Genomic DNA, 21,196 nt, shown 5'->3' with positions numbered 1-21,196 from the left:
ACTTTGTAAATGAAATTTGACAGCATAATTCGAAAATTGTGGCACAGATAATGAAAAGGTCAAGAGGAAGTCTCCTGATTAGCAAGAAGTCTGATCATTGTATTACACATATTCTGAAATTGTGGCGCAAGCCTCTTTTTGAACCCCCAACAAAAACGGCCTGTGTTCGCTCAAGCATGAATAAAATTTATTTTTTTTAATTGCATTTCAAAGATAAGACTTTGGACCATCTATTAACACCAAAATATAGACATCATTATTTGAAACAAAAAAATTATAGACTTTTAAAATCTGTCCCTTTTTTTATACGCACTGTAGTTAAACATCATTTACATCATAATATCTTCGTAATCTGTTTTTAATATGATTTCTCTCCGCCACCGCTTTTTGACATGCTTCGTTCCACCAGGGAGTTATTTTACCTCTGTTTTCTCCTCCTATTCGCACTCGACGAATACACCTATTCGAAGCATTCAAGATTACCTTAACTATCTATCATATCGTCCTTGAATACCCAAATTACATGCCGAGTAATGTCTCTTGTAATTTAGATTAAGTAATTCATTTTTAATTGCTTTTCTATACTCTTCCCAGTTTTCGTTTCTAAAACTCCATCTACAACCTATATCTGCGTTTTCTTTAATATTGCGTTATTTGTCTGTATTAATTTCATCACGATTGCATTGTGGTCGCTGCCAAAGTTATTGGTCAATGCTTGCCACTCCATACTACAAGCTAGTTCCTTGGAGACTATAGATAAATCCAACATGGAATAAGAACCAAAGTGCGGGTCTAGTCTTGTTGGTGATCCGTCATTGAGTAATGCTAGATCATTAACCTCCATGAAAGATTCAACAGTTCTTCCGTTCGAATCAAGCTTGCTGCTCCCCCATAGACGATTGTGGCTGTTAAAGTCACCTAAAATAATAAGCTTCCCTGGCCCATTTCTAATCATGAAGTTTAATTCTTCTAGTTCAATCTCTTGAACTTTCATAACCTGGAAAGCGATGTCCTTTTTAAAATGCATAGCCAGACCACCTCTCCTACCATCCTGTCTGTTTCTACAAACAAAAAATTAATTAGGAATGAACGACACATTAAAATCATTAAACCATGTTTCCTTAATACAAATAATGTTTGGGTTGGAACCCAATAAATTATTATCAAAAACAGAAGTTAGAAAGTCCGACCCATGCGAAATCATACCTTGAGCATTCCACTGGACTATTACTAGATCAGAGACAGACTGTTTTATTTAAGGTGGCACTTGACCATTTCCATGGTTATGTCTGTCTTTAAGAAATTATGACTAGCATGTACAACAGATTCCAAAAACTGATCATCGTTTTCAGACTGTGGTAACTTACGTATCACGAATAGAATAAACATAAGGAAATCAAGGGGTAATACACTCATTAATGTGTTGACAGTATCTTTATTTGTGTTATTCCAATCATTTCCTTGCCTTGACTCCTTATCTCTTTCCCACCTTCCTTCATTGTTCCCTTGTACTCGGATTGGGCGCGGAATCTTTGATTATTGGATTGATTCGTGGTCAGATGTCATTGAATTTGAAATGGGACCAACATTCTTTAGTTTCCTTTGAGCGTTTTTTTTAGTGTCGCTAGTACTAATGGTCTTACTTACCTCTTCCACTGTTTCATTTTTTTGAGTGCGATACACCCTAGTCGCTTGTGCGTATGTTATATTTTCCTTCAATTTAACTTTTTGTATTTGTTTTGCCTCTATGTGAATTTTGCAACCTTGATACGCAGCCGAGTGTTTATCTTCACATCTAAAGCATTTTCGATTTTCCTTTTGTGTGCACTCTTCAAAATCATGTTCCCCTCCACATCTCACACAGCGCAGTTTACCCTTGCAATTTTCCTTCATGTGCCCAAAAAGTTGAAATTTGTGACACCTTGGCACCGGTGGACTAAGGTTGTCCACACGTTTAAGCTCATACAGAAAGTTTACTGTCTCGGGTTTATTCTTGCCTTTGAAGGTGTATCTATTCTATGAATAACACCTTTCGTTGTGAAATCATTATTATCTTCATAACGCGTTGCTTTAAAGTCTATACCAGCAAGCTTGGTTAGTTCCAACAATTTCATGACTTGTATGTCATTCTCACATTTCAAAATCATCATATTTTTTACTTTCTCTTTCCCATTCAGATTGCCTCGGAGATTATGAATTTCTTTGAACACCTGTACTGGGTTTGCTCTGCAAATATTCTTATTTTCAAGGCCAACAATGACTACCCTCCTGCTTGAATGCGTGGGAGTAGAGAATTTAGGCATTTTACTGTTCTTCGTATTTAGAGTACTATCGCTATTGCTCCTAACCCTTGCCCTCTTCTTAGCCGATCGGATAGAATTTCTATTGATCGCCGTTTTCCAAGAACAATTCGATTCATCATAACTGTCCTCATCATGGACAGTGTGATCATCGGAAGATACCACTAATTCATCTGGCGCTTGCCTAAATCTATTACTCGCTGCTGCTAAATAATCCTCTTCGCCCGAGGACATCGAATAGGTATTTGCAATAATTACTTATTTTACAAGAACATAATAATCTGAAGGCCTATTGATAAATTTAAATTAGTCTCTTACCCGTTAACGTAGTGTTAATAATGTGAGTATATGAATGAAAATGAGTGCATATCACCATGGGAACGACTATGATGGTAACCCAAGCCTCCAACTCCGCTCACTACGGCAACTGGGCTGTTCAATCCTCGATCTACTAAAACTGGAGATCAGTCAGAAATCAATGCCATTCCACGGTAAAGGGAGAGCGGGCCGATGGAATGGAGGTGGCTAGGAAGCGGCACATATGCCGGTGAGGAGCAGGGTGTAGCCGACTTGAATTTCCCGCCTAAACGTCTATGTAAAAACAACACTGCTGCAGAGCTCCTGTCAAATACGTCCGCTCAGCTTTGGCGTGAGCTCTTGATCTTCAAAGATGATATACATTTTCTAAATCTTAGAGGGCGCTATTTATTAAGGTAACGATCACTGATGCCTTAAACTATTCAAAATATGATGGACGATACTTAAGGCAAACCCTGAAAATATGAGACCAAAATGATTGAAAACAAAGAAGTTATGGCCACTTTACTATTTTTGACTTTTCAATAGAGGGCGCTATTTCTAGGGATAATGGTCACTGATGCGTAACAAACCAGGGAATTATGAAGGATGTTACCATTAGCAAACCCTGAAAATATTAAACCAAAATGAATGAAAACAAGGAAATTACGGCCATTTTACTATTTTGCACTTTTCAATAGAGGGCGCTATTTATTTAAATAATGGTCACTGATGCGTAGAAAACAAATTAATTAGTGAACATGGTACCATTACAAAACTCTGAAAATGTCAGACCAAAATGAATGAAAATAAGGAAGTTATGGCCATTTTACTATTTTCGACTTTTCAATAGAGGGCGCTATTTGTAAAGGTAATGGTCACTGATGCGTAATAAACCAGTGAATTTTGAAAGATATTACCATAAGCAACCATTGAAAATATGAGTCAAAATAGATGAAAACGAGGAAGTTATGGCAATTTTACATTTTTTAAATTTTCAATAGAGGGCGCTATTTCTAAAAGTAATGGTCACTGATGCGTAAAAAACTAATCAATTAGAAACATCTTACCATTACCATGCCCTGAAAATGTCAGACCGAAATGATTGAAAACAAGAAAGTTATGGCCATTTTACTATTTTCGATTTTTCAATAGAGGGCGCTATTCCTTAAAGGTAATGGTCACTGATGCGTACAAAACATATCGAATATGTTGAATGATACAATAAGCATATCTTGAAAATATGAGACCGAAATAAATGAAAACAAGGAACTTATGGCCATTTTAACATTTCTTTAGTTTGCAGTAGAGGGCGCTATTTCTAAATGTAATAATCACTGATGCGTAAAAAGAATATGGATTATGAAGGATGATATCATAAGCCAGCCCTGAAAATAAGAGACCGAAATGAATGATAACAACAAAGGTATTGTCATTTTACTATTTGTTGAGTTTGCAATAGAGGGTGCTTTTTGTAAATTCAACAGTCACCGATGCGTAAAAAATTGTTGAATTGTGAAGGGTGATACCATTAGTAAACCATGAAATTATGAGACGGAAATGAATAAAAACAAGGAAGTTATGGCCATTTTATGATTTTCCTAAATTAAATTTGCATTTCAATAAATATGAACATTTTGAACGTAGACTATCTTGGATTTGAATTTAAGACAAGAAGACGGCATTTTGAAGGGTAAGTCGTAGTTTATATGAAAATGCAACTTTTACACAATCTAATGCAATTTGTTAGAAGTCGCATGAATGATTTAAAAAAATGAAATATAAGGTACACAATAATGCATCATGGACAACATGTCTACCAAATCGGAATGAATTTGGATGAGGAACGGAGGCAGGGGAGGAATAATAGATTTCGTCCATTTTAGACCATATGGCTGCTCATACGTTAAGTTCGTTTTTGCCTGAAACTGATGCCATAGACATTGATGTGTACAATTCTGTTGTTGATAATGTGTGCTTTGTGAGTAGTGTTCAGATTGGTGACATTAATACCACTTTTATTTGTGCGCAAGCAATAGACCGGAAGTAAATGCCATATAAAAAAGACATTAAAAAAAAATGAAAGTTTTGCATAATAATTTTAAGCTGACGTCAGCTCTTTGTCAGTTTCTGTTACAAAAGGTTGGCGAACGGTCGAAGTATATATCAATACTCATATCTGCCAAGTTAGAAAGAATAAGCTTTAATAATAAGGAAATAACAGCAAGTTGAAGTTGTGCTGGCATTATAGTGCATTTTTGCATATTTTGCTGATTTTCGGGTGCATTTTTCAGATATTTCGTCAGTAGTAAGGTATATATTTTTCTAATGGCATGAAAAGGGCATATCTTGAAGACCCTAAATTAAAAAAAAAGGTACGGGTTTAGCCATGCATGACGCAATGAGGAACATTCAGAGGTAAGCGTTTTTTTTAACATAAAAAAAACAGAAGGTCAGTGAAGCGTGAAAACTGAATTAGCGTGTATGATATGGTACCGTAATCAATTCCTCGAGATATGAGCTCAAAATGAATAAAAACAAAAAAGTTATGGCCATCTTACGATTTTGTGAATTTACATTTCAATAATATGAAGTTTTTGAAGGAAGGCTATTTCGGATTTGAATTTGGGGCATGAAGATAGCATTTTGAAGGTCAGGTTATGCGTCGCAGATGATGGAGCAGCTCTTTGACTATCTATAGCAATTTGTTAGAAGTCTGTAGCATGCTGGACAACGGAGATATGAAAGAATAAAGAATAGTATGCAAATGGACTTGAAATTGACAAAATGGCGCCTGCACGGTCATGCATAAGTGATTTTGGAAAATGAAATAAAAGGTGCACAACAAGGGGTGCTGGGGACTATGCCTGCCAAATTTGGATGAATTTGGATGAGGAAGGTGGCCTGGGTAGAGTTAACAAACTCTATGTGTTAAGTGAATGGGGTTTTTGGCGGAAGACGAAGAAGAAGATTGCAGAATAGGAATACGGAACAACAACAACAATGCATTGTCGCCGTTGATGGCGTCAATGCAAAGAAGAAGAAGATTGTGGAATAGGAATACGGAACAACAACAGCGTATTGTCGCCATTGATGGCGTCAATGCAATAAATGCGATCTATGTACGGTCTGTATGCTCCCAATATACGCGCAACACGTCGGCAACACGTGATGCATTCGTTGCAAGCTCGTTAGCGCCTTTCCCAGAATCCTTACAGACGTTGGGAGCACAACGACGCGTCGTTGTGTCGCGACGCACCGATCATTTTTTCCCACTTTTGGCTCAATTTTAACGCTCGGGCCTTGCGTTGGGATATATGTGACAGAGCCTTACGGTGAAATATGCATATAGCTTGCTGGCTACATGCGCAATGCTGCCCGACCGAGGTCAGGTGCGCTTGTGGGATTTTGCTTTTCGTTTTTAGTATTTTGCTTCCTTTTCATTGATTACTGCCGGGAAAAACTGTGGGGTTTTTTTTCTTCATATTTTTTGGCTAAACTCAGAGGCGTTGTACAACACATATAGCGAAATTCTTATTCATGCAATGGTGCAATATTTCGCATTCAATGAAAGAAACACTCTATTCAACGAGGCGTTAGTCGAGTTGAATAGATGATCTTTCTTTCATCTCATTGAATATCTCGCACCATCGCATTCATGTCCATTGTAATTTATATAATAGCAATCCACCATATTTTATAATATCATATATATACATGTACATAAAAATAAGTACTACTACCATGACTACTGCTCATTCTGTTCTAGATACTTCCTGTTCGCAGCTCAACTTATGTTCATCGACTGGCAAGTGTGTTCTTTCGAGCCGTCAACCGCATCTCACCTTTGTGTGTATTTGTGATGAAGGATACACAGGATCTCACTGTGAAATGGGTACGGAAAATAGACCAGCTAATATTGTGGTAAAATTGTCATCCAATAAAAACTTCCATGGCTGCGCAACAACTCTGAACAGCCAATCGAAATCAATGATTCTATGGAAATACAATTGGATGGCCGATTTATCAAAGTATTTACTTTTATGCATCGGGGTCCAGATTCTAGGTACTATCCAAACAAAATGGACAGAAATATTTAGAGCAATTATTAAATAAGAAAGAGTAATAACCATATTTCAACTTAGATGATGTATATAACTTTAACAACGACAGCAATGGCAAATGGAAAATGTTCCAAGAACATACATAGTAAAAATAATAAAATGATAAAGTTTTATCAGAAAGAGTAAAACAATTAAGTTCTTTCGAAAGGAGTTACAAAATTCTTTATTACCCCAGTCCGTTGTAATATCATTTGGTCAAATATTTAATTAATGAATTTAAAAGAAATCAACGGGATCGTAGTTTTCTCAGGTACATCATCTTTGAAAAAAAAATCTCCCCAAAACGTCATTTATATCTTTAATAGCACAATTTGCGAGATAAGAATGATACATGACTTTATCCACGTCAATCTGCTACTCAATTATGACCAGGTGTATAAAATCCCAATTATTTTGAAGGACTAGTGCATTATGGTTTTCAAGAAGTGTGGTAGTTATATATATACACAACAAAAAAAGTAAGTCCCCCCTAAATCAAATTGCTGTAACTTTTGAACGGAATTATTTTGAGATATGATATTCCGTAGGTGGTTTTCTACACTCATTGAGCAACCTCTGGGGAAAAAAAAGATTGATGGGTTGAGTCATGCATGAGTAATTAAAGATTGAATAAAAAATGACCATTTTTGAAAGTCACAAGAGTCGTTTTTCAGATTGTGCAAATACAAAGTTGGGCAAATGTTGTCTTTAGGTGAATTGTATGGTGTTATGCTGTTTTACTATCCATCATTTAGCCACTCCACACACAATTTTGATATCATACGTTCATGGTTGAGTGAGCACAGTGTATTGCAGGGGCCGCGGAAGTGGGGGTGGGGCTGGGCGGGGAGCTTCAGTCCCCCCCCCCACTTTTTTCCAAAAGCATGTACAAAAATGTAAAAATTACCATACGATTGTGATTTTTTGCATGGTCAGCCCCCCCCCCCCCCCACTTTGAAAACCCTTCCCCGGCCCTTGTATTGTGACGTATCATCATATAGGGGTCACTGGTATTATCCTCTACAACTTGTTAGAACATGTTAAAATTTGAAAATGTTGGTGGCTCCCCCGATTATAGGCCCCTCCCCCATTTTAAAATTCTGGACCCACCACTGATTTGTCCATAAATTAAACTGATCATGAGAAATTGTTAGGAAAAGAATACATTTATGCAGTATAAAGAGTATTCATTCCTAAGTTTTCGAATGTGCTCGCTCAACCATGAAAATGTTTAAAGTTCGGAAAGTGTGTGGTGATAGAAATGATGGATGATAAAAACAATAGCCATTAAAGTCTTATTTGAAACCGAATTTGCTCCCAATATTTACTTTATTACCCTTTAAAATGAGTCTGTGACATTGAAAATACAAATTTTCCCACTTTGATGCGTGCTCACTCATCCATAAATAAACAAATCGATTTCATTTTTGCACAGAATTCTGCCCATAGGTTGATAAACATTACTGCCAAATGACATTGCTAACGACAGCCGTGAAAAAAAGTTCCACCATATTGAATAAGGGGTTACTTAATCTTAAACACGTGCACCCAAAATGTACACAAGTCTATGAGAGACGAAGTCAAAATTTTAACAAATGTGTGGCGTCGCGCAAAAACCAGACTATTGGTGAGAGACAATAAATGCGCTAGGACGTCATTTAAATACGCGTGTCATCAAACTTTTGTCTGGCGCGCGTCGCGAGGAAAAACAAAACAAACAACCCGCGGGAAATAAAAAAGAATGTCAGGCGCATTTTTATTTTTCAGAACTGTGGTTATCGGCTCGATATATTTGGTGGCGGGTTCGGATACATGTTGATTGAATTTAATTCCTTTGGCTGAAATCCATGAAGGTAAGTTAAATTATGTTGCAGATTGAGTTGTTAAATTCATTGATAATTGCGATGCGAGGAACATGGCAACTAAACACGTGAATGTGAATTTTGTGTAGCGTGTTTATGTGGATCGATCGACAGAGAGCTTTTTTAGGAACGACTTTAAACGTCAAATTACATGCGACTGCTGTAGCGATTCGCGGTATTTGTCCGGGACTTTGACGGCCTTTTTAAGATCTAACTTATGTATGCCTAGGCTATCATCTAGATCTAGATCTGCACCTACTTAGATAGGCCTTCGTTACATACTTGTAACCATTTAAGTTAAATCTATCACATGCAACAAGTTTGTAAAAAATGTATAAAAAAAAATCAAAATTGGACAAGGAGTAAAAGAGCTATGATAATTTAAAGATATGGATTTCGGTGAAACAGTTCTATGCATTTTTTAATGAATTTACTTGACAAACTGATGCAAAGATGTCTCACCTTGTTACATTAAATTATGTTTGTTCTACCCCCCCCCCCCCTCCAAGACTAGATATTAATTAATGCAAAAAGGTGACATATCATTCACACACGTATGACCAAATAAAATAAGTATGATTTCATGTTTTGTTATAAGAAAAGTTAAAGTGGGGTGTCATCATCAGCCCATATTTATTAAGACGTGCATATAACTGTTTTTATAATGCATGAAAAACCCTTTTAGATCTAGTTGTTATCAGATTTTGATGAAATTTGCAGCATTTGCTTACATTTGATGAAATTATTTTCAGCTCGGAATACCCTTTTAAATCGGTTAATTATGGACATTTTTCAAATCCCCTCTCTTAACAAATTATTATTTGTCGGACTTCTGATTTCAAATTTGTTTTTTTTTCGGAGGGGGTGGGGTCTATTTGGTATGAGCTTCACCAAAGCTGTGCAAATGATTTCGAAATTATAACTAGAAAACAGATTGTCACAATTTATAAGAAATTTATTCAAAAATAACAATATATTTTGGGGGCGGGTGTGGGGGGTATTTCTTATTTTTTCTACAATCTGGTCGAGCTACATTACATGAGGTTCGCCAACTTTCTACACGAAATCATTCAATATTAAAAAAAAAATGAAAAGACATATTTTTGAAAATAAAAAAAATTATAGTTTTTTTTTTTTTCTTAAGTATTGTTTTTTTTTTATAAACTTTAACTCTGAAAATTTGTTAACTAATTGGCCTTGTTTTATGTCGTTGTGTTAAACATGTTAAAGGCACGGGATCTACAGAGCAACTGTATTAGTGCAGTGAGGACAAGACATCTCAGAACCAACATACAGCTGACAGCAGCCCTTCAAGAAGTACTTTAAGACTCTGATATGGGATTCACCATTACCACAGCTTCAGGTAGCTTTCCATGCTTTATCCATATTCTATATGGAAATAGTGTGCCAGTTTTTACTTTATCATGTCAGTTGTAACCGATTTTTCCACGAATTAATTGCCGTTTTATAAGATATTGTTTTAAAATTAATTTAACCACTATTAGTACATTAAATCTAGAATTATGGAAAATATAAAAAATATAAAATGATAAAAACAATAAAAAATGAAAAAAATATATAGAATTTGGATAAAGGCTCATGCAGAGAAAGCTTTTTGCAAGTGATATATCAAAATTAAACATTAAAATATGAACATCTCATGAATTTTGGAGGGATTTTTTTACCCAACAATAGTTAATTCTTATTATTTTGGGTAGAAAAATATGACACCAGGGAGTACTTCCACCTTTATTAGAAATACAAGTAACATTTACACACAGCCAAAGAGTGAAAAGTTAATGTATTTTAAATATCATGTTGTTGATAAATGTCCATGAATCATGATGAAATGAGAGTGTAATGCGACTGTTTTTATAACACATTAATATCGGTGAACTTTTCAATTGCATTCATCAAACATGTAGATTTGAGTCATCGGAACGTGGCATTTTTAAGACTGGAACATGAAGAAAGCAAACAATGCAGAGGAATAAAATTATCCCCTTTGGTGAACCCTGCTGACATATAGTCTCTCAGATACTCCCAGATAAGCTATCAACTGGATTTTCCAAATAGAGGGAATATGATATATGGAAAGATCTTAGATGAGGACAAGGCACCTCGCGGCCTCCCCGGTAGGAGAGGAAATCGAACAATGAATACATGTTTTACTTTGAATGAACAAACTCTGAAGTTTTTCGATAAAAAAATTAAACTTAATTTGTAACGTTTGCTAACCCATTAGAAGGATGTCATTGTAGAAAGTTGAAATGTGGTAAGTTTGCTGCTGTATTAAGAAGTTTGTGATAATGTTAAAGATAAATTCCAGTTTTGGGAACGATCTCAAAATGACTTTTTACAGAATTTAATATAATGATCACCAAAGTGTCTGTTTGTATGAATAAAAAATATGTTCCAAAGGATTCTGGAAGAAATTGTGTAATTGCTGAGAAATAAGCAAAATAAGCGCGGATTCGGTCACTTCCGTCGGGTCTTTATTCCAGCAATAATAATAAACTGTCCCACGTGTGCCTATCTGTGTTGGCGATCTTCAGTGTGATCGTTTTTTAGCTAGATATTATTATTTCACAAAGTTCAGTTTATGTAACTGTACCAGATCTAGATCCACGATGATATATCAATACTTTACCTTGGTTTTACAGACTTTTTCACGAAATCAATGTTTTACTGCAACTACGTTCATTTAGCTTTAAACACACACACTAAGGAGAGATTATCGTGTTTTATATCCTTTTTAGTGCAAATTTGGACAGTGGAGAGTGATGCACATTCCTGAGTTTTTGCTAAGACTGCTGCATAGAAGAGAGTAAATGTATGTTGTCTCTTCCATATCAAGAATTAAACTCTGATATTATTTTTTTATTCAAGCATAAGATGTTTACAACGCATATCATTACACACGTGTACAGAGTGTAGCAGAGAAAAGATGACTATGTATTTGTGAGTATTTGTTAGTTATAATACCTGTCGTATTAATATGTGGAGCCAAGTTTTTATGCAGTTTTATTCTTCTTTTCAAACGAAGTGACCTAAAAAAAATCCTTCAGTGATCCATATAATTTGGCAGCAATTTGTGAAATATATTTTCATGACTACCCCATCCCTAAAAAGAAACCAAATGTGGCCAATTTCATTAAATGTTGATATGATTCCTTGCTCGAATGAAAACTACCATAAAAACAATGAACCTTCTGCTTCCTGATTCGCTAGTTCAATGAAAGTTGATATTTCATCAAGAGTTGCTGTCATATTAAATCTTTATGAAATGTAGCTCGCATCAGCTTTTCACTATTGTGTATTGCCACCGAAAAAACTTGGTTTTGCAAAATTGAATTTTGTTTGTGGTTATTTTCCAAAGCTTAAGCATGATTTTTTTTAGATTTTACTTTGCGAGAAAGTGAAGTATGGACAAACAGCAAGGTGATGTCTTTTTTTTTTGGGGGGGGGGGGTTAGGGCAGGGACAAATATAGGATGGAGGTGGGCAGGGGCTTTGGCCCCACTTTTTTCCCCCAGAACGCATGTATAAACATGTAAAAAATTACCATTTGATTGTGATTTTTTTTTTGCATGGACAGCCCCTCCCATTTTCAAAAAATGTTCTGCGGCGCCTGTGGGGGTGGGCACCCCCCAAAAAAAATGATAAGCTGCCCCCCCCCCCCACAACAAAAAATCAGATGAATAACCCAACCCCATCTTCCCCTGGTCATTGGATCTGGGAACCTCCTCCCATGTTAAAACTACGCGCTATATATGACGAACTATATATAGTATGACAAATAGTCTCCATAAGGGTTTTTTTTTGCATGTAATGTGAGTGTGTGGGTTCTAGTGTGGGTGTGGTTGAATATGTAGAATAATTTGTTCTATTGTATTCGCCTAGCTGTGTATATATAAAAATTATGTCTGCACTACAAAAGATCACCTCGCCTATGCCGGGCATGTTGGGCGTTACAAAAGAACCAACATTTCCCTATCATGAAAAGATGAATAATAAGCCCGACTACCATGACGACCCATACAGCCAGGCAGGGGGGGGGGGGGTACCCCTGATTCAATTGGCCATATCTCTAATTTAAATATAAATTAGACTCTAATATTTTGTATACACATTGTACATGTGTCCATGTACCAGAAAACATAAAAAACCAAATATCCAAAATTTCACCTATAATACCCATTTTCCTAGGATGGCCCACAAATATGAAATGAGGGTTTGTTTCATGGACGGTTTTTGTTACTTCTGCCAACAGTTATTTCATGAAACTTCGTACATGGCTTCAGAGTAACACTATCCAAAAGGCGCGCACACCAAAATAACCATTCGATACGACACAGAGTGGGGCCAAGGCCTTGAACTTTTTTCTCATTTGCATAATTTTCGAATTTTGTGTGCTCACTGATGCATTAAACATCGGGATTTTCATAAAAATCTAATCAAATGAACTATGCAAGGAGGTTTGTGACAGATATCCATAGTAACAAATTGCATTTTTTCCGATAACGTAAAAAAGAGCTAATCGCATTCCACATGTTCATTCAAGCGTGGATATTTAATTAAACGCCTTTGAATCATTGGAACATGTTAATTGGTCATGAACATAACGAAAAAGTTGAGAAAAGATAATTTTCAGTTTCCAAAATGAACCAATACTTGCCTATGATATTTGAAAATCGTATTTTTTGTTTTCAATAAATGTTCATTGAACCGTGAAACGATGAATATTGTTGAAGAAACTCTTCCAAAAATAACTGTCATCATATTCTATCATTTTTATTGATATAAATGTGTAAAAAAATCCGATCATATTAAATTTGGACTTGTGTTTATTCAACCGTGAAATTTAGCCAAAAAAGTTGTATCGTCTTTTAGAGAGTACCTTTTACAAGCCTTCTGACTATTTTTTATGATGAGAATGTGGAATTAGTTCCAATAAAAGGGAATCAAAGTCATGATATTTGGCTTGTGACTTTTTAAAAGTGATTTTTTTGCCTTCTGACGGTGCTCACTGAAGCATGAAGTAAAATACGTCCATAACGTTTACTCAGAGGGTAGCTTATAAAATTACCTACACGCTCATGTAAAAATATATCAAAAACTCGCATTGGTTCGGAAATTATTGATGTTTTTTTAAGGGGGGACTTACTTTTTTGTTGTGTATATATATATATATATATATATATATATATATATATAGTGTGAAAGAAATTGATGAAGATTGATTTGATGTTCTCTTCATCAATTTCTTTCACACAATATTTAAATATAAAAAAAAGAGTTGCCAAAGCTGTAGTACATGTATAACTTCACACATTTATATATATATATATATATACATATGCATCTCTTGTATAAAAACATGTTGTGAAGAAAACAAATGAAGAGAACAATGGTAGGCGGAGGTTTCCCATAGCTATCTGCCTTTTGGAAAAATTGGTGATGCAGAAAAAATTTCCCAAGCTTTGAACGTCGGTGCCCTTACAACTAGGCCACAGAGACGGGTTAGTGTCTAGGGCAACCCTGATCAGATTGACCGTCAGATAAACAGATTTGGCAACTCTTGTATTTAAATATGTTGTGAAAGAAATGACTGAAGAGAACAATGTCGAAATTTGTTAGTCTGACGGTCACTCGGATCGAGATCGCCTTAGCCACTAGCCCGTGTCTGTGGTCAAGTGGCTAAGGCACCGGCGTTCGAAGTTGGGGGCCCGGGTTCGATTCCCGGCAGAGCCATTTTCGGCATCACCAATTTTTCCAAAGGGCATATAGCACTGAGGAACCTTGATATAAGCAACGCATACCATCGTTCTCTTAATTCATTCCATTCACAAAATATCTATTACAATAGTTGTCAAAGCTGTTGTACATGTATAATTATAATTTAACACACACACTCACACACACACACACACACATATATATATATATATATATATATATATATATGTAAATATATATATATATATATTTATAATAATCACAAATAGTTTAGAAAACATGGAAAATGCTGTGTAAATAAAATCGTAGATTTTGAAAGGAGCACAGCTCTCAAAAATGAAAGGTAAAGTCACATTCTTCATGGGCACTGACAAAGAATTATATTGTTTTTCAAACATCGTTTCATAGAAATATATTATGTCAAATCTTTAATTCATATTACATTTTTTATCACAATATGTCACCACTGAACAAAAAAGTGAAATCTTTGCGGTGAGAAGTAACTTGCAAAAATATGAGATGTTTTTGTCAAATATGTATTTATAATTTGTCTGAAATATGAAGATTGTTTGGGACAAGATGACACCTAGATATTTGTCAGCTCCTGAAGACAAAGCAATGTGACGAAGGGGCATGACATACTCATTTGTTTGATATCGAATTCGTGATGATAGCACAAGTATTTATAAGATACAGTAAATTTTATGATATTTGGCAAGTGTCAACTTTTCTTTGAATTTCCTGGGTGTATGTAAACTTCTGGCCTCAGCTTTATTAATAAACTCCTCAAAAAAAAAGTTTGGAAATCTGACTTTGATCGATAATTCCTCTCCGGTTTTTGTAAATATCAATGTATAATTTATACCATACCAATGAATAAATCATTTAATTCCCTTCAAAAATTCCCTTTAAAATGATACCCTACATGATGTGGTAATGGTTCACATGAATGTGCAGTGCCTTGAAATGTAGGGCAAGGTCGAAATTCAAAAGTTGGAAAATAACACAATAATGACAGTGACTGTCAATATGCACCTTAGCATTAACACCTCTGCACAAGCAAACACATAAAAAAAGAAAAGGAAGGATATTTCAAACCATGTTATGTCACAGAACCATCACTACATAAACCACAACAAAACATCAAAAATAAAGAAGCAGGGACTTGATTAGAACGGATGTTCATTTTATTGAATGACAAGACAAAAGTATCATGTTCTTCTTCATTTTTGATGTTTTTATTGACCCTTCATGACCATTTCCGCTATATATATATATATATATATATATATATATATATATATATACATACATATCTTCTTGTCTTTCCGTTAATGCCCACAATCATTATATTGATTATTATGGCATGTGAACGTCAAGATTGACTTGACCTGAATTTTGCCGGGACCTGCAGGTGCAATACACCGGGTGAACACCCTACCCTTTGACGAATCGTGTATTGGTTTTAACGTGCATAGGATGTGACTCTCCTATACACGGGACCAACATTTGCGTCCTTTCCGATGGACGGAGTGTTTTCCAACTGTATCCACACCTGCACTGAATACAGTGGTGAGGCACACTAACACACAACGCTATAGCATCAGATTTTTTGTTAGGCGCGTTTCGACTCGAACCCCTCACGTTGAGATCTACGATCTCATCCGAAACATGCGCTGTAACCGACTGAGCTACACTGCTTCCCTATATATATATATATATATATATATATATATATATATATATATATATATATATATGTATATATATATATATATATATATATATATACATGCAAACATACACACACACACACACGGTATCTTGTTTGACAAATTACTCACTTAAGATTTTGTTTCCGCAAATATGTATCGTATTGTAATAAAATTGCATGACTGATATTGTTTTAAATTGAAATATATATATATATATATATATATATATATATATACAATATTTTGAAATATAGTTCGGTGTTCGGCGGAGACCAAGTGATCATTTTTTTATGTTGGTCTATTAGTTCGCTGGTCTGTTAAAAAATACAGTTTTTGTTAAATTTGCTTTTACATGTTTTATTTGTACATCAGTTTTGCTCATACTTGGTATATTTGATCCATGGGTAATACCATATGTTAGCTCATTAGTATGCTGGGGTCAAAGGTCGTGTAGGGTTCAAAAGGTCAAATGACATTAGGTCATGTCCATCAATTTCTGAAGGTTTTTTTCAACTTGCTCTCCTTTTTTTATTTGCATCAATTTTTTATCACACTTGGTTTCAATGATCATTGTGTAAAAGGGCGCTGCACCACATCTGTGTGCATTTTGTCGCATTATTTTGGAAAGGGATATTAAAATGTAATATCCTGTAATTCCTGACACGCATTTGAAACGTTTCTTTTGGTTTTAATTTCATTCTAAACATGTAAATGTATTGGATTTCTATTGCAATTACAAGCAGTCAAAGACTGACATGTGTGACTGTTTACATGTAGAAATAGAAACATAACCAAATATAAAGTAAACATTATAAATGAATATTTAAATACAATACAGATTCAAGCTGATGAAAAAGAAATGTATCGTAAGTAAATGCCAAAAGCCATAACATAATTACTACAAAGTGTTACCAATGAAATAATAGGGGGAGTTAACAATTAGGAAGAAAGAGTAGAGAGGGGAGGAAAGAGATGGGAAAAAGGAAAGAAATAGGGATAAGTCAAAAGAAAAGGGAAAGCAAGAGGTGTAAACTGGAAAAAGAAAGAGGCAGCCTTAAGAATAAAAAAATACTCATTATATAATACATAACATTTAACAATGGTCACTAAAATGTAAGTTAAGTAGAAATTGAAGCGAGCACAAAAAGGGAAAGTAGAGATGAGGATACAGACTCCCTAGAAACTGATAAATATTTTAATATTGTCATTATTATCACCATTATTATTGTCACACCAGAAGTGAAAGTACGATGTTAATATTGCACACGAGGACAATAATTGCAAGTATGTCAATTAAGTATTAATACAACGGTATATTTCAGAAGTAATGTGCATAATTGTTATACTTTGTGTAATAACATTCCAATGTACATGTATATTCGAAGGACTGATATGAAAAAATAATCGAACAAATAAGTAAATATATATGTTCTGTGTAATATTACAGATATCAACAATTGTGGCACTGACAGTTGTATGAATGGTGGAACCTGTAGAGATGGGATAAACTCGTACACCTGCGATTGTGTTGCTGGCTTTACTGGAAGTATTTGTTCGATAGGTTTGTCAAATTATCATAAGTTCCATATAATAGAAGATTCATTAAAAAAAAAACTTTTTGCAATATCCTGATTCATAAGGTTGTTTATCTTGTGTTATTTGTCATACATACACGATTGAAATATACTAATATAATGTTTTTAAAACAATGTGCCACATCGCTAGACTAACTGCATTTAACTCTTGCTTTAAATACATAAGTGCAATTAAATATTGGTTTGCTAACGATAATTTCTTACTAATTTTGTATCTTATTCATCGCAGATATCAACGATTGTGGTCCTGACAGTTGTTTGCATGGTGGAACCTGTAGAGATGAAATAAACTCTTACACCTGCGATTGTGTTCCCGGCTTTACTGGAAGTACTTGTTCAATAGGTATTTGTCAAATATATCATCAATTCGGAAATTATAGGAACTGTAATTAAACAAGAAGATATGACTTTAAAATTATTGTAATAAACTGTCGCGTTAGGTTTTTTAAATGTTGTTTGGGTTCTCATTTACGTAAAATAAAACAATCAGTCTATCATCATCATCATCATCAATTCATATATAACGGAACAATGTCCAAAGTAATGTGCCTAATTGATGTTATTTACATTAAGATATGCAATGTATATTGCAATGAATGAAATATAATATAATATAGTAAATGTGTAATAATGTGGCAAACAAGAATGTACTAATTGTGTATGTTATTCATCGCAGACATCAACGATTGTGGTCCTGACAGTTGCATGAATGGTGGAACCTGTAGAGATGGGATAAACTCTTACACCTGCGATTGTGTTCTTGGCTTTACTGGGAGTATTTGTTCGATAGGTATTTGTCAAATACATTATCAGATTCCAAACTCTAAGATCTACATATTATATAAGGAAAGAAGATTCGACTTTATAATTATTGCGATGTACTGTCGCGTTAGGGTTTTGTTAATGTTGTTGCTTTAGTTCTCATTTTTTAAGCATGAGACATTAATCAATCGATTCATCACTATCATTATAATTACCATTATTGTCATCACCATCATCAATTAATTGATTATATAACGAAAACAATTCCGAAGTAATGTGCCTAATTGATAGACTTCTAATATTTACATTAAAATATGCATGTATATTAAAATAAATGAAAGTAAAAATAATCGAGTAAATGAGTAATGATGTTGTTAATAAGAATTAACTAATTTTGTATGTTTATTATTGCAGATATCAACGATTGTGCACCTGACAGTTGTATAAATGGAGGAACGTGTATAGATGGAATAAACTCTTACACCTGCGATTGTGTCACTGGCTTCACGGGTGCACTTTGCTCAACAAGTAAACGATACTTTATTTGTTTCCTTTATTTCGACTTTTTCAAAAGTAGTTTTGATCGGAATAAATAAAGATTGCTTCCCTAAGAGCTACGATATAACATTTAAATGCACTTTTAAAACACGTGTTACAAGGATTAAAATACAGGACATGAAGACAAACATTAGGTTACTAAGTCTGTCTTTACTACATACATCAACGATTGTGTTCCTGACAGTTATGGTGCATCCTGTAGAAATGGTATAAAGTCTTTAACCTGCGATTGTGTTATTGGCTTTATTGGAAGTATTTGTTCAATAGGTTGATAAATTGTCAGTTCCATATTATACATTTTAATAATTATTCAAGCGGCGAAGATTCAATTTGTTACTTTTGTTATATCCTCTTTCATCAGGTTGTTCATCTTGTGCTATTTGACTTGCAAATACACGAATGAATCATAGCTATAAAGTATTTTTAAAACATTGTCTCTCACCGCTAGACTGGCTGCTTTTAACCCTTGATTTAAATATGCATTTGAATGAGTGCAATGAATTATATGTTTGCCAGCAAGTTTTGTTTATACTCATTTGTATCCTTTTCATCCCAGATATTAACGATTGTGGTCCTGACAGTTGTATGAATGGCGGAACCTGTAGAGATGGAATAAACGCTTACACCTGCGATTGTGTTCTTGGCTTTACTGGGAGTATTTGTTCGATAGGTATTTCTAAACTAATATCAGTTTCATATTATAGAAGAATCAGTTTAAAAAATACTTTTTGTGATATCCTGTTTCATCAGCTTGTTTACCTTGAGTTGTTTGTCATAAATACACGAATGGATTATACTAATATAATGTTTTCAATACAATTTGCCCCATCGCTAGACCGGCTGCATTTAACGCTTGCTTTAAGTACTTAAGTGCAATGAAAGTTTGGTTTGCTAACAAGTATTTCTTAGTAATTTTGTATTTTATTCATCGCAGATATCAACAATTGTGGTCCTGACAGTTGTCTGAATGGTGGAACCTGTAGAGATGGGATAAACTCTTTCACCTGCGATTGTGTTCTTGGCTTTACTGGGAGTATTTGTTCGATAGGTATTTGTCAAATACATTATCAGATTTAAAATTCTAAGATCTACATATTATATAAGGAAAGAAGATTCGACTTTATAATTATTGTGATGTACTGTCGCGTTAGGTTATTGTTAATGTTGTTGTTTTAGTTCTCATTTTTTTAAGCATGAGACATTAATCAATCAATTTATCAAGATCATCATCATTATCATCACCATCATTATAATTATCATTATTGTCATCACCATCATCAATTAATTGATTATATAACGAAAAAAAAATCCGAAGTGATGTGCCTAATTGATAGACTTCTAATATTTACATTAAAATATGCATGTATATAACAATGAATGAAAGTAAATATAATCGAGTAAATAAGTAATGATGTTGTTAATAAGAATGAACTAATTGTGTATCTTATCCATCGCAGATATCAACGAGTGTAGTCATGTTAGTTGTATGAATGGAGGAACCTGTAGAGATGGAATAAACTCTTACACCTGCGATTGTGTTGCTGGCTTTACTGGGAGTATTTGTTCGATAGGTATTTGTCAAATACATTATCAGATTAAAAATTTTAGGTTCTACATATTATATAAGGAAAGAAGATTCGACTTTATAATTATTGTGATGTACTGTCGCGTTAGGTTATTGTTAATGTTGTTGTTTTAGTTCTCATTTTTTTAAACATGAGACATTAATCAATCAATTCATCATCATCATCACCATCATTATAATTATCATTATTGTCATTACCATCATCAATTAATTTATTATATAACGAAAAAAAATCCGAAGTAATGTGCCTAATTGATAGACTTCTAATATATACATTAAAATATGCATGTATATTACAATAAATGAAAGTAAATATAATCGAGTAAATGAGTAGTGATGTTGTTAATAAGAATTAACTAATTGTGTATGTTAATTATCGCAGATATCAACGATTGTGCACCTGACCGGTGTATGAATGGAGGAACGTGTAGAGATGGAATATACTCTTACACCTGCGATTGTGCTGCTGGCTTCACGGGTGCACTTTGCTCAACAAGTAAACGATACTTTATTTGTTTCCTTTATTTCGACATTTTCAAAAGTAGTTTTCTTCGGAATGAATATAGAATACTTCCCTAAGAACTACGATATAACATTTAAATGCACTCTTGAAAGACGTATTACAATACTTGAAATACAGGACATGAAGACAATGAACATTAGGTTACTAAGTCTGTCTTT

The 21,196-nt window shown here is 34.4% G+C and overlaps 1 protein-coding gene and 1 pseudogene across 1 annotated transcript in view; one reads left to right on the top strand and one right to left on the bottom strand.

Moving 5' to 3' along the window:
- Positions 1-1,043: 1,043 nt before the first annotated feature.
- LOC129267248 (uncharacterized) lies at positions 1,044-2,534 on the bottom strand (annotated as a pseudogene).
- Positions 2,535-16,874: 14,340 nt separating this feature from the next.
- LOC129267249 (fibrillin-2-like) overlaps positions 16,875-21,196 on the top strand; it is an 85,783-nt gene continuing 81,461 nt past the window's right edge. The window contains exons 1-9 of the mRNA XM_064103263.1: positions 16,875-16,881; positions 17,463-17,576; positions 17,840-17,953; positions 18,287-18,400; positions 18,787-18,900; positions 19,487-19,600; positions 19,865-19,978; positions 20,388-20,501; positions 20,898-21,011. Of these exons, the coding sequence (XP_063959333.1) occupies positions 16,875-16,881; positions 17,463-17,576; positions 17,840-17,953; positions 18,287-18,400; positions 18,787-18,900; positions 19,487-19,600; positions 19,865-19,978; positions 20,388-20,501; positions 20,898-21,011 (919 nt within the window). The remainder of the gene's footprint in view (positions 16,882-17,462; positions 17,577-17,839; positions 17,954-18,286; positions 18,401-18,786; positions 18,901-19,486; positions 19,601-19,864; positions 19,979-20,387; positions 20,502-20,897; positions 21,012-21,196) is intronic.

This window comes from Lytechinus pictus, chromosome 8 (genome assembly GCF_037042905.1).
Source record: "Lytechinus pictus isolate F3 Inbred chromosome 8, Lp3.0, whole genome shotgun sequence".
Lineage (NCBI taxonomy): Eukaryota > Metazoa > Echinodermata > Echinoidea > Temnopleuroida > Toxopneustidae > Lytechinus > Lytechinus pictus.
This window is presented reverse-complemented; position numbering and strand designations above follow the sequence as displayed.